Raw genomic sequence first — 15268 nt, 5'->3', positions numbered from 1 at the left:
AAATGGAAACTTCCGGTTTGAGCTTTTCCAAATTAAAAGTTCATGTAAGCGCAGCTCGTGCAATTTTCTGTGCATGTTTTTGGCAATTCTCCATCCTTCAAAGAAACATGATTTTTGTAATACATTTTAAATAAAAAAAAATTTTATTTGTACGATTTCTGCATTTTTTCCACATTGAACAATTGAAAAGGTTAAATAAATGTCGGAAATTGACTTTACTCATTATTTTACAATGTAGAACATTATAAATACAACTAACGTACATGTTACACTAAAAAGTACAATTTATGCATGTAGTTAATCAATGAGGCAGTGCAGCAGTGTTACAAATCACAAATGATTATATAGGAGTTTGTTTCATAAATTAATTTTCCTAACCTTCGTTAAACTGAGAAATTAATAAGTATCAGAATAATATATATCAGAATGTAATAGAGCGAGGCTGCTAGTTTCAAAGAACTTTTAGACTCTTTCTCGCGCTTATTATTTTGATAGAATTTTACCGGAAGTTTGTACCGAAAACTATCTACCAGGACGCAAGCTGTTGCAAACTTCATCAAAGATGGTGGTGGAAATCACAAGATTAATGTGTTATAATGCAAGTTGACGAAAATGAAGTTGCGGTCTTATTGTTGTCCGTTTGCGAATTCAGGGGATAATTTGAAGTCTTTATATGAATATTTACATAAATATTCAAGAACCGTGCTGGTTGAGATTAGGTTTTAGATTATATAATGGCGTTTCAAGTGGCAGAAATAGAGACGTGACATTATTGTTAATCATTATTAACTAGTATTATTCAGAATTTGTGTTATTTCATGAATAACTCACATCAGGAAATTATGTAATTTAAATAAAATTCTGTTCTTATCACCATGAATTCTGCAGTAAAATAAAAGTGCATCTGACTCTTATGTAATGTATGAATGTTTCACTATAACGAATAGAAGAAACAATTAGCCTATTTAAACTGAGGCAGGATTTTATTCTTAAAATTTTGGGGGAAAATTAATAACTCGCTCATTTCACTTACAATTTAATCAGAAAAACAGTCGATAAGATGAGTCCTCTTTAGTCACAGATGTAGGCCTACATCATCCAGCAGGTTGCCAAATCAAGAGCCACTCAAACAGATGGTAAGAAATAATGAAAATAGAATTTGAGCTACCAGCAAGAATTAGAACAGTGAGATCTGCTAGGGCAGGCAAGAGATGTTTCTGACCCCTGAACGTTATGATTGGCGTGTCAACTGCAATGCAATGGGTTTTGAAGGGCACATGAAACCTATTGCATGAGACTGTATCCCAGAGGACAGCAATCAGTAGGCTACAGGCATGTGCAATGTTGTTCTAATGCACCTGCAGATAGTTGCCTTAAAGACAGCTGGTGAATTGAAGTGTCAGAGATAAATATGTGTAGTATATAAGTATTTGATCAGATAACGTTGTTTGGGTCTGAAATATACCTCACATTATTTATCCAGTTTTATATATTTGTTATTTAAAGAGTAATTGTACAGTTTGTGTTACTGTAGATGTAAACACACGCAGTGTATACGTCTGAGAAATCAATAATATTCATAGCCACTTAGCCAGGGTTTTACGTTTTAGTATTTCATAGTCACCACAGAGATATGAAAGAAATGTATATAATTGGAACAAAATGTGTATGCATTGAAATCACATTTTTAACCATGGCATGTGGCAGAAAATGAAATAGATCTAAAAAAATAAATAAATAAATAAATAAATGTAAAAAAAACTTTGTATTTATAACTTCGTCTGAACGAAACGTAACGAAACAATGAATCTGTGGCCTTCACTCACAGACGAACGACGTTTTGAGTTACCCCCTCTAGTGTTTTCCACCAGCACTTCGCCAGTCAAAGACGGCGAGGGGAAGCAGAGAAGTGCAAGCTCCGGGTTCATCTTCATGAGAAAGTAGACGGGAGAGTGAGCCCCGGGTTTACCTAAAAGCGGCATCGTTTTGTGTGTTCCGTGATCGGGAGCCCGAGGAGTGGGCTGTATCAGCGCTTGTAGGATGTCCCGACATGAAGGTAAGGTTACGCGAAGATTAACTGATATCTGTGACCAGAAAGGGTGCTAAGTCGGTAGCTGGCCAGCTCTGTACCCGAGCGTTGCCATGTTTTATATCGAAATACATTGGATGAGGCTCATGATGGCGGCGGCCATGAAATTTGCCACCTTTTCCCAGCCCTTCTTTGCTGGCTGAAAGGAGGTATATACCTAATGTTGCGTATGAACTACTAGGCTAACTAACCCCCTATTTCGCTGAACCCCGGCTGTCAAATTGGTGCAAGCCCTAATTCAATTACGTTAACCTTCGGGAATGGCCTCGGACGGCATAGCTCTATTCGGCTACCATAGATAGCTAGCTAACTAGCAAGCCAGTTGGCTAGCTGGTAGGACAGGGACATTGGACAGGCGCCCCAGAACTTCTGTCTTTCGGAAGAAGAAAGCTCCCGCTTTCGAGTTGTTGTTTGTATTTATTTGTCGATGTTCCGAGCTCCCTCAAGATACGGCCATTGGGGTGAATGCACTGTCATCAAAGTGGCCGTGACAAGGATGAGGCCTTAGAGGCCTACTTTCAAAACAGCCATTGGCAACCTAGCTAACATGCCCCAATACTGGCTGTACCAGTAGGTAACTAGCTAGCTAACTAAAAAGGAAGTATGTTGCTAACGTTAGTTAGCTAGCTAGCTATCTCAGCGACTAGTAAGCCTTGAATGTTTAACTTGGCTTTATGTGTTATTCTCAAAATGGATATCTAATTTACAAGAAACCAACCATAACTTCCCTGCGAAGATTCCTAGATAGCTGGCTAGGTTGTTTTTTCGTAGCCTAACGTTAGACGCTTGAAAATTTACCTAACTTGGCAAACATTAGCTGGTATAATATAGATAGCCATTGCTAGTTGTTGCTATCTTGTTGTTTCATGATCAAACAGATGTTCTTCTCCGGGAATATGCCTTCATGTCGCGTTTGAAAGTAGTCTAACAGTTTATGCGTTATTTAGGTAAGTTAGCTAGTATTTGTGTATTGCGTAGCCAGTTGGTTCGTTACCTATTTTGCTCGCTCGTTTAGTCATTCATAGGAGTAACGTTGGCTAGCTGCATTTGGTGGTAGTACATATACGGCCAGCTGACAGACGGGGAGTGATCAAGCAAGTGTGTACTAATGTTATCGACACATTATTGTTCGTCTATTGAATGGTTGTACAGTTCTGCAACCTGAAGCTAAACTTGTTCCATTTAAACAAGAAAAAATGCTTTTTTAACCGATTTTGTGAAATCCTACTCTTTTAAATTCAGCGTGCAAGATTTTTGTACAAAGAAATACAACGTATTCTATAACACACATTTTATTTTACCAACCACAAGAATTCGTGTTTAGAGCATGCCTTTCAGTCTATCTAGCCTTGTCAACTCAACGGCATTTGTCAGAGAGAAGGGGTTTCCCACAGTACACAGGCGTGTTGCCTAGGAGAAAATAAACACATTCATTCCACACATTGATAGACACTCGTGACAGGAGTGCTCAGGTCGATAACAGTACTGTATTATACTTTTTGTAGATTATACAAGTTTCAGAAATGAACATATACACATAATTTGGGAGTAATTTGGGACTGTGTGGATGTGGTCAGAAGTACTGGACTCTGGACCCAAGGGTTATGGATTAGTGTGTGGAGTAGTGGTCAGAGTGCTGGATTCTGGATCTGAGGGTTACCCCATTGGGTCAAAAGGGCTTGAGGAATATGTAGGGGAAAATGGCTTTCGTTGTGCTCATTGGATAAAAGCGCCTGCCAAATAAATGTAATGTAATGTAAAGGAATGCTCATTCTGTTTTTCTGCACGTCAGTCAAATTGAACACTTCACTAGTTGCAGTTGCACTGGACAACTTGTGGTGGTAGTTGGGTTAGTGTGTGTAGTAGTGAGCAGTGTTTTGGACCTGTGGATTAGAATGACAATTACAATATCCTATTGCATTGTATAATTATTATTACAAGTCAGTCACCTTATCAACTTTGCATCCTGGAGTCTGTGGAAAGAAAGGATGGATTTGCTTAGGTTATGGGGTGTTTCACTACGCTGACGAGACGAGGCTTCATTTAACTATTTTATCCCCCATGGAAAAGTGATGCGCAAAATCATAGTTCATTAACGCAATTAATTGGTGGACAGTTGTTGTTGGAAATATCCTGTGTTTGGTTTCCCACACTGAGATAACACTGTGTCTTTAAGGCTCATCTGTTCTGGCAGTGCCTCAGCTGCAGTTAGGTAATGTACACACTGTATGCCCATAAGTGAAGCCAAGCCGGAACGTGCACTGAAATGGCAGTTGGTGAGGCGGTACGCACCTGAAGTGAGCGTGCTCCGGACCCGGTAAAGCACAAACATTGCTGTACTGACACCTGCTGTTTGATCTCTCAAATGTCTTCATTCTCCGGGCTCGAAATAAGGGCTTGTTGTGGGCATTGTAAGATAATGTGCGCAACACTGAGACAGCATATTGTGACTGCTAATGAAAAAGCACCCGTTAAGCTTAATGTGAATTGAGTTTTCCCAAAGCCATTATTGCCCTTGTCGTTCAAAGTTTTGGTTGTTAATGGGATGGCTTAACCCTTCAAGGGAAAGCAGCCGTCTTGTTTCTGATGGTTTAACTACTTTTACTAAATTGGAGGGATCATTGGATGTGAATAAAGAGACGCTAGCCAGTGAGACAAAATTGAATTTCCAGTGGATCTGATTTGCATATAGATTATTATTACTACTACTGCTACTACTGCTACTACTACCACTGCTACTACTACTACCACCGCTGCTGCTGCTACTACTACTACTAAATGGTAAATGGACTGCATTTATATAGCGCTTTTATCCAAAGTGCTTTACAATTGATGCCTCTCATTCGCCAGAGCAGTTGGGGGTTAGGTGCCTTGCTCAAGGACACTTCGACACACCCAGGGCGGGGTTTGAACCGGCAACCCTCCGACTGCCAGACAATCGGTCTTACCTCCTGAGCTATGTCGCCCCATACTACTACTACTACCACTGGTACTACTACTACTACTACTACTACTACTGCTACTACTACTGCTACTACTATTACTGTGACGACTACTACTACTACCGCTGCTACTGCTGCTACTACTACTGCTACTACTGAAATTACAAACTAAAATCCAACATTATCAGACTTCTCAGTCCAGGATCTGTTCATCTTGTATTCCTCTGTTTTGTGTAACATCCTTTGTTTATAGGTGGAACTTATTCAAATGTTTTGCATTAGGAACAAAGAGGGCTGTGTTTACCGGATCAAATTTCACAACGGCAGAAAACCTGTGGTCATTAGGTGCCCAGAGCTGGATGTTCACAGGGCATTGGCAGACAGCATCAAAAGAGTTTTTTTTTGTGTGAAAGTTTCTGTACAGTTGAGATGGAAGTGCAAAATAACCACCTTGGTAACACCAATCCAGCGCGTCACATCGGTGTGAAAAGGGGAGTGGCTCAAACGTACAGTTCTCTCCCTCCAGAACTGTGATATTCTCGTTCAGCCTCTGGCAGTGTTGATTGGCTATCCTGTAGATTGAAATGTAATTGGCCACTGTGTTTCCCAGGCTTGGGTGACTGTCGTTCTGCAAGATCCTCCCTCTGTCCCTTATCCCATGACAGTCAGCCTCCTGGCCAATGGGTTTCCAGTCTGAAGTCTGCTATCTCCATGCTCCAGTTGCACAGTTGTCCTGCAGGATCCTGACAAGAATCAACAGCTGGCTGGACGCGTTTGTGACAGTGTGCCCGCTTAGCGTGTGACTTCCAGAATTGATGGAGGACATCGCAAGGATGAGACTGGCTTGCATTTCCGATCGGCCATTCTAAATTTTGGAAGAAAAGGAAAATGGAGAATTAAAGGTTGTTTAAATGTGTAATTACGGTTAAAAAAACAAACATTTTTAACTCAAATGGTCTTACAGTGCTATGAAGTTACCCAACCAGTTCGCACTCTAAAAAGGCATATTCTGACAGGGTTTCCATCCTGCTCGAAAATCATGTAAAATTTTTGCACAGTCAAATATTCCACTACCCTCGAAGTCTGGGAAATTCCCCAAACAGGAACAAAAAACCTGTTCTGGTGGAATCTATTCTCCAGCTTTTGTTCTCATTCTATTAAGTAACTTTGAGGAAAAATAGTCTTTATTAGCTTTCTTTTAGCTTTTTAGCTGAATGTTTAAGCCCATGTGGCACTTCCGATGTCCTGTAGTTCTCTACAGTATAAACTTGGACTAACTTTCAATAAAAAAATCTCTTTTGATGCCGTCTGCCGATGTCCTGTGAACATGTATGCCTCAGTTATGAACTGTCCGGTGAGCCGAATCGGTGTAAAACCGTGAATATCAAATATTCTCCTCGTTTTTATCGCTCATGCAAAAGGGGTAGCATTAAATGGACATGAGTCACGCCTTCCTCTGATTAAACACCGGGAACGCTATCAAAACGGGCAAAACGGAGAACCTCTCGGCCCTACTGCTAAAGAATACAGTGTAGGAAAATCGACAGCGTTTGGTGTAAGGAAGGGCCAGAGCAAGCTCCGTTTGCAGAAGCCAAGGCGGGTCACCGCAAAAGGGGGCGTGTCCTTCGGAAAGCCTTCCCGCTTGCTCGATCAGTTGTCATTAGCAAAGAGGTACGCGTGCAGTTTAATTTGGACGTCATTTTCAAACGTACGAACATTGTGGAGCCCAAATCCCTAACCTTCCTCATGTCCGAGGTGCTGCTGCATGCAGGCTGTTTCCTGTAAAGCTACGCTAACGCGAAGCGAGGTCTGTTTAAAAGCTCCCGCGCACCCGGGATTGCGGCCAGGGCGTGGCCGTGCTCTGCGCTAACGGGTCTTCCCCTCTGCTTCCCCGCTAGGTGTCAGCTGTGACGCGTGTTTGAAAGGAAACTTCAGAGGGCGCCGATACAAGTGTTTAATCTGCTACGACTACGACCTGTGCGCTTCGTGCTACGAGAGCGGAGCCACCACCACCAGACACACGACAGAGCACCCCATGCAGTGTATATTAACCAGGGTAGATTTCGGTAAGTACCCCCATGCAGTGTATATTAACCAGGGTAGATTTCGGTAAGTACCCCCCCATGCAGTGTATATTAACCAGGGTAGATTTCGGTAAGTACCCCCCATGCAGTGTATATTAACCAGGGTAGATTTCGGTAAGTACCCCCCCATGCAGTGTATATTAATCAGGGTAGATTTCGGTAAGTTTCCCCCCATGCATTGTGGTTGATGTCGCTCCCACCTGCATACTTTAAGTGCTTCTACTGGATTTCCCATTCAAGGTTAGCATTATTTTAAGGTTGTTTATCAGGGCTGATTGACTGTGGTTAAGGTTAAGAATCATTTGTAGTATTGGCGTAAATGCATTAGAATGTTTAAGTCCCATTTGTGATCCTAATATTCAGATCGCCAGCACTGGGTTAACTCAGGAGCTGGGCTGTTTTGTGCACCTGCCGGTGTACGGTAGGGTGGAAATTGGAGGAGAAAGCAGATGGGAGGGGCTGCACCATGGTGCGTTGCTAGGAGACTAGAAAGGCTAAAGGGTTGAGTTGCTGGTGCCTCAGCGCGGTTTAACTGTTTTTCTTTTTTTTGTTTCTTTGTTCCTTTGTTTTTCAGTCAAAATAAAAGCGGATGTGATAACACTAGTTAATGGTCTCCTAACTACTAGGCATTTACCATGTAAATGTTTGGTAACAGTGAGAAAATACCGGGTATGTGTTACGAAAAAGTAACTACAGGTTAATTGCACTGTAACCTCTTATCTGTTATTTACAAAAATGAATTTGTTGCAGTGATATAGACTCCACAAACCATGCAAGTAGTGGAACTACCATTTCGGTTCAAAGTAATAGGCCTAATTGTAATCGTCTAGCAACTAGGTTCATTTTACTAGGGATTGATCATGTAAATATTGTGTCGTAACAATAGGAAATTACCAGGTTGATTGCATGGGATTGTTATTGTTTCACCAATATCTAATAGACGGTGACTTTACGACGTCTTGCCAAAGATTTAGGCAAGTGAAACACTGAAATGGCTGAGAAAGTACCTGGTTTTTCTGTTGTGGGCGGAAGTGTCTGTATTTCAGTGTGTGTTTAAAACCCTTGCCCGGGGAGTGAAGTGGTGCTCTGCTCCCCCCCCCCCCCCGCAGACCTGTACTACGGCGGCGAGGCATTCTCAGTCGAGCAGCCGCAGTCCTTCACGTGTCCGTACTGCGGGAAGATGGGCTACACGGAAACGTCTCTACAGGAACACGTCACCTCGGAGCACGCCGAGACCTCCACGGAGGTGGTGAGTACCTCCCGGGCCAATCAGGGGCCAGTTTGTTAAGCCGTCTGAGGCCTCTGGCCTACCAAGCATCTGAATATAGCAGCCTTGTTCATTGTGTGGTAGTCCAGATGTAAGTGATGTATATTGGTTATAGGTTATATGTAGGCTGATATATTTAGGTTGCAAACTTAATTTCTTTTCTGTGAATTTAGACAGCTGTACATGTGAAAATTCAGGTTCCGCTGTCCCATCAAAATACTGATCAGTGGGTTTAGCCGTCAGGACCCCCCACTTACTAATTCTCCCTACAGAACTGACTAATAATCTGACGATCAGATTTCAAGCTAATCCTGGACAATCAACTCTGCTTTGAAGCATCGCGGCTAAGAGTTCAGGGGAAAGTAATATTAGCTCCAGGCATCCAGATGACCAATCGTCCAGTCTCGAGTGTCCCGCGAGTCATCTAGGGGCCCGTTTTTTTTTGTTGTTGTTGTTTTTGGGGCCAGCAATGGGCCCCGTGTTCCCTCTTCTTCCAAACCGGCTACGGCCCGATGCGCGAGATACGGTCTTAGCCCCGGTTCAGCCGCGCTCGCTACCCAGAAGGCTTTGGGCTGCGCGTTTGGCCTGCTCTCTCTGAGATCACGCCGCGGCTGGAAACGTAAACTCTTCAAGCGCGCCGTGCCTCAAACACACCGATAACGGCTCAAGGCAAACGCCTTGCAAGTTTGCTTTGTGGGTATTAAACGTATTGAGTTCTCCCAAGCCTCCACCCCCATTTCAAATGGTAGAATTTCGCTACAGCTTTCCAGTTGAAAACGATGTTCCAGCGACCCGCGCCACTGAACGTTTTACAAAGCGAGCTCATTCGCTGCGGCCGATCGCGTAATGGAGGCAGCCGATGCCGTGGTTACTTAAAAACTCCGGCTCTCCGTTAACGATGCTTAATTTCATTCATTAGCCTGACGTTGCGCAATCGGGCTAGGCTGATTGATCATAATGTAAGGAGGAATTATCAGGATATGGATAATCTAATGTTCCTTTAATATTCCTTTCGCATCTCCCTTCCACTCGTTCAGCGGTTGACAGGAAAACAAGTAGCCGCGATTAAGCCATCGCATCCATTCCGAATAAGAAGCCTGGAGGATTCAGTTTCTTTGGTCCTGCTCTAGGGAAGCGTCATTTATCCACGTTTTTACTGATGTACGTAGCATACTGCTACGCCTGTTTGTAACCTTGCGCAGTCAGTGCAGCGGGTCAGTTTGTCTGGCTCCGACATCGTTGCTGCGTCCTGGGGCGGAGACGTGCTTTGAGATCCCCCGTCTGAAGTTTCCTGGGGTGGTGGCGTGTGATATCTCAGTCTGATTTTAATCTCAGCGCTGGGTTTAAAGTACAGTACAGAGTGTGGAGCTGAGTGTCGTACGGGTGCGTTTTGTTGCCCGTAGCGCAATGGTTTGAGTTTTTCTCGCTCGCTGGTCGGGGGGGAGATGAGAGTGTGCTCCTGTGTTTCTCCAGATCTGCCCTATATGCGCGGCGCTGCCCGGCGGCGACCCCAATCACGTGACCGATGACTTCGCAGCGCATCTCACGCTCGAGCACCGAGCGCCTCGAGATTTAATATCCTTTTTACCCTTCCTCCTGCTGGCCTCTGACCCTCTCTCCCGGCAGGTCAGAGGTCGCATTTGGTAAAAATGTTCAAATTAAAAGCACAGAAGCGCAAGGTAGGTTATGATTTCTCTTGAACAGAGGCTTTGGGCACACCAGCTGAAGTGCTGTTATCTGAAATGATCCACCTTGCTCGTGGGGGGGCAGGGAGGGGGAGGGGGGGGATTTCACGAAGCAGGAGAGTTAGCTGGACAACTGGGCTGAGTAAAACCAGCACTTTTTACTTCTGTCCATGTTCCAGATTTGAGAGGATTCAAAGTTTTACTCTGCGCAGTTATCCAGCTAATTTGGTAATCCTGCTTCGTGATACAGGGTCCAGGTCTTCATGGAGCATTTGGCAGTTTTCTGGCCTTATATTGATCCTCAGGATTGCTAGTATTACACAGTGACTGTGTGCTGTGTGTATGTGCTATACTCTGTGCTGTGTATACGTGCTATACTCTATGTTGTGTATATGTGCTATACTGTATGCTGTGTATATGTGCTATACTCTATGCTGTGTATATGTGCTATACTCTATGTTGTGTATATGTGCTATACTCTGTGCTGTGTATATGTGCTATACTCTATGCTGTGTATATGTGCTATACTCTATGCTGTGTATACGTGCTATACTCTATGCTGTGTATATGTGCTCTACTGTATGCTGTGTAAATGTGCTATACTGTGTGCTGTGTGTATATGTGCTATACTGTATGCTGTGTAAATGTGCTATATTGTGTGCTGTGTATATGTGCTGTACTCTATGCTGTGTATATGTGCTGTACTCTATGCTGTGTATACGTGCTCTTCCTTAACCTGGCTTCTCAGGATGAGTCGAGTGGTGTTCGGCACGTGCGCAGGATGTTTCACCCCGGCCGCGGCCTGGGGGGCCCCCGCGCGCGCCGGTCCAACATGCACTTTACTAGCAGCTCCACCGGGGGGCTCTCCTCCTCCCAGAGCTCCTCATATTCACCAAGCAATAGGGAAGCCATGGATCCCATCGCAGGTTAGTCTCCATGGGGAGGCCTACTGTGGGGGACTGTTTTCACACTAGAACCCTAACTTAACCCAACATGATCCAGAGGACTATAACCCTAACCTAACCCAATCTGATTCAAAGGGCTATAACCCTAACCTAACCCAACCTGATCAACAGGACTGTAACCCTGACCTACTGCAACCTGATCCAGAGAACTGTAACGCTAACCCAACCTGAACTACAGGACTGTAACCCTAACCTAACCCAACCTGATCCACAGGACTGTAACCCTAACCTAACCCAACCTGAACTACTGGACTGTAACCCTAACCTAACCCAATCTGAACTACAGGACTGTAACCCTAACCTAACCCAACCTGATCCAGGAGACTTCAACCCTAACTGATACATTGTCCTCTGGCTCTTTCCCCGCCTCTTGTTTTCCTCACCGAGGTGTTTGCCACCATAGACTCCTTCCACAGATCACCGTGTTCTTTTCATTTCCTCAGCTTCCATTTTGTGTGTGACCCTCTGTGTTCATTTGACATGTCCGTGCCTGAAAATTCAGGGGAGGCACCATGCAGCTTTTAATCCTGTAGAGCTGTATCTGTGCTTTAGTGAAAGCCTGCAGGCTGGTGGACACCGTGAGGTGACCCTTTTATTTCCATTTTATTTGCTTTCAGTCAGCCCATATTGACAGGTTATGTTGTTACTGCAGTGGTATATGCTTTAAAAATACTCTACTGGAGAGCCTTGTGACAGAATTGTGAGGTACTAGGTTTGTTTTTGCGTTTATGTTCTCCGTGTGCACCTGTGTGTTTTTTACCCGTCCATATTCTCCTGTACGTCCTTCACCTTTTCATGTACATCTGTTCATTTTTTACCTGTTTATAAGTGTAGGCTTGCCTGTGTGGATTCAGTGCTCTCTCTCTCTCTCTCTCTCCCCTTTCTCTCTCCCTCTCTCTCTCTCGTCTCTCCCCCCCTCTCTCTCTCTCTCTCTCCCTCTCTCTCTCTCTCTCTCCTCCCCCCTTTCTCTCTCCCTCTCTCCCTCTCTCTCTCTCTCTGCAGAGCTGTTATCGCAGCTGTCGGGCGTGCGGCGCTCTGCGCAGCTCAACTCCTCTGGGCCGTCTGCGTCGCAGCTGCAGCAGTTGCAGATGCAGCTGCAGCTGGAGCGTCAGCAGGCGCAGGCGGCGCGGCAGCAGCTGGAGACGGCGCGCAACGCCACTCGCCGCAGTAACCCCGGCAACATCAGCACCACCATCACGCAGACCAGCAGCAACACAAACCCCAGCCTCCCTCACAAGCAGCTCACCTGCGCCTTCCTCTGCAAAGTCCCGTTCACTCAGCTACTTATGGTATTACCGAGCGCTCCTGTCTTCCGAGCCAAGACGCCTCTACTACAGCCCATCACTGGACTTACTGAGCCTACTTACCGAGCCCACTCAACTGGACTTACCGAGCCCACTCTCCTGTACTTACCAAGCCCAATCAACTGGACTTACTAAGCCTACTTACCTGTACTTACCAAGCCCACTCAACTAGACTTACTGAGCCTACTTACCAAGCCCACTCACCTGTACTTACCGAGCCCAATTAACTGGATTTACCGAGCCCACTCCCCTGTACTTACCGAGCGCACTCAACTGGACTTACCAAGCCCACTCACCTGTACTTACCAAGCCCAATCAACTGGACTTACTAAGCCTACTTACCAAGCCCACTCACCTGTACTCACCTGTACTTACCGAGCCCACTCAACTGGACTTACTAAGCCTACTTACCTGTACTTACCGAGCCCACTCAACTGGACTTACTGAGCCTACTTACCAAGCCCACTCATTTGTACTTACCAAGCCCACTCACCTGTATTTACCGAGCCCACTCACCTGTACTTACCGAGTCCAATCAACTGGACTTACCAAGCCCACTCAACTGGACTTACTGAGCCTACTTACCAAGCCCACTCAGTTGAACTTACCAAGCTCAATCAACTGGACTTACCGAGCCTACTTACCAAGCCCACTCCCCTGTACTCACTGAGCCCACTCACCTGTACTTACTGAGCCCAATCAACTGGACTTACCGAGCCCACTTACCTGTACTTACAGCACCCACGCCCCTGGACTTACCACACACCCACTCACCTGTACTTACCGAGCCCATTTACCTGTACTTACCGCACCCTACTCACCTGTACTTACCGAGCCCACTCACCTGTACTTACCGCCCCCTACTCATCTGTACTTACCGAGCCCACTCACCTGTACTTAGGTAAAATTTAGGTTAACTCTCCAGTGGGAAGAAAAACATTCAAAGTACAATTAGGAGAACCGAACGAAAAGAACTTCAGGCCCGGCTTAAAAACTCTCGGTGTCCATTGAACAAGTAGTTAATCGTACATAATGATTATCGATCAATGAAAAGTTAATGATGATTTTAACGGTCACTAAATTCATACGATCTGAAGAGTAAATAATGAACATCCATCGCGCCCCCCCCCCCCCCCCCGCAGGCTGAACGAGCCCAAGATGTCGGAGGCGGAGCGGCAGGCGCTGGAGAGCGAGCGGGCCGACCGCAGCCTGTTCGTGCAGGAGCTGCTGCTGTCCACGCTCATGCGCGAGGAGAGCTCCTCCTCCGACGAGGACGAGCGCCGGGACTTCGCCGACTTCGGGGCCATGGGCTGCGTAGACATCATGCCCCTGGACGTGGCCCTAGAGAACCTGAACCTGAAAGAGAGCAATCGAGGGCAGGGCCCGCCTTCCCCTCCCCTTTGATGACATCACACCTCGCAGACAATGTCCTCTGTGCTGTAACTGCCAATGAGAGTGGACAACAGTTATGTTTGGGTTTGTTTCGTTTTTTTTTCTTTTTGTTTTTTTTCGTTCCGTTTTTCTTTTGTTTTGTTTTTTTTCCCCCAAATTTCTTTTTTCTTTTCTTCGTTGGTGATTGTAATTTCAGGTCCGTCACCCTTAAATACATTGTGTACATTCATAAAAGAGCCAGAGTGAGAGAGAGAGAGTGCGTCAAATAAAATATATATATATATACATATATATAAATAAATATATATAAATTGATAATCAATTCCACATAATTAATTTCTACTTTAGCGGGTAAACTTAGGTAGCCGTGGCAGATGCAGCTGCAGATGTTGCTCCTGATTTAAAAACTCCACGTTCAGAAGAGGAAACTCTCCGTCTCCAGTGAAGCTGCTGTCTGTATTTATCAATATTAACGAATAAAAAGTGCTTGGATGGTTTACCTTAACTACTGCATGAGGTTTTTCCCCCAGTGTGCATGAGTTTTAATGACTCTGTCATTAAAACGTAAAAAAAAAAATAAAGCTTTAACAATTTTTATGAACTTTTAATTTGAAACGGGACACTTTAGGTCTTTTTTTTTAAATCTCAGTTTAATCTTTATCGGAACTTGCAGTAGCTTTAAAAAAAAATAGTGGCAAAGTGTTCCTCCCCGATGTGACATCACAGTGTGTGACATCACCGTCTGCACATAATCATGTGACCGCCTGTCTCCTTGCCTTATACCCGCTGCCATGTTTGCAGTGTGGGATGGTCACATGAACAAAACTCACAAAAAGAAATCTCTGTACACAGCCCACAGTCTCTCAGAGGAAAGCTTGCTGTTGACGCAGTGAAGTCCTCGCTGTCAAATTTCACCGTTATGAGTTTAGCTTTATCAAGTGCATTACGTAACGTACATGGTTATCCGTGTGACACCTAAAGCGATGGCATCGGACCTGCCATTCCTCCTGTCAGATCCCACCCCTTTCCAACCTGCGGTTTTCAGGCTCCACCCCTTTCTATGCTGTTATATTTCCTGTATTACACTTCACTCTACTCCAAACTGTCAGTCAATTCTGTCGAGCTCTGCCACAGTGAGTTTGCCCATGTTAGGCCACGTGCCTTTCCAACCTATCCTCAAGCCTCACCCCTCTTCAAGCTGTCATATCACCAATGTATCAACAAACCCCACCCCTCTCCAAGCTGTCATATATCCTGTCATCAACAAGCCCCACCCCTCTCCAAGCTGTCATATATCCTGTCATCAACAAGCCCCACCCCTCTCCAAGCTGTCATATATCCGGTCATCAACAAGCCCCACCCCTCTCCAAGCTGTCATATATCCTATCATCAACAAGCCCCACCTCTCTCTATGCTGTTATATCTCCTGTGTCATCAATGAGCCCCACCTCTCTTCTTGCTGTCATATCTCTCATGTCATCAACAAGCCCCACCCCTCTGTAAGCTCCAGTTTCATCAGGCTCCACCCCTTTCCAAGCTG

At 44.9% G+C, this 15268-nt stretch overlaps 1 protein-coding gene across 1 annotated transcript; it reads left to right on the top strand.

The window, feature by feature from the left end:
• The first annotated feature begins 1842 nt into the window (after positions 1-1842).
• On the top strand, positions 1843-14321 carry kcmf1 (potassium channel modulatory factor 1). The gene is made up of 9 exons (XM_064307821.1): positions 1843-2056; positions 6930-7097; positions 8225-8364; positions 9856-9957; positions 10816-10993; positions 12035-12272; positions 12427-12437; positions 12798-12819; positions 13479-14321. The coding sequence occupies exons 1-9, from the start codon at positions 2041-2043 to the stop codon at positions 13738-13740; spliced, it is 1137 nt and encodes a 378-aa protein (XP_064163891.1). The 5' UTR covers positions 1843-2040; the 3' UTR covers positions 13741-14321.
• The last annotated feature ends 947 nt before the right edge of the window (positions 14322-15268 follow it).

The sequence above is a fragment of the Anguilla rostrata genome, chromosome 14 (assembly GCF_018555375.3).
Source record: "Anguilla rostrata isolate EN2019 chromosome 14, ASM1855537v3, whole genome shotgun sequence".
Taxonomy (NCBI): Eukaryota; Metazoa; Chordata; class Actinopteri; order Anguilliformes; family Anguillidae; genus Anguilla; species Anguilla rostrata.
Note: the sequence above shows the minus strand (reverse complement) of the source record. Positions and strands in the feature narration are given on the sequence as shown.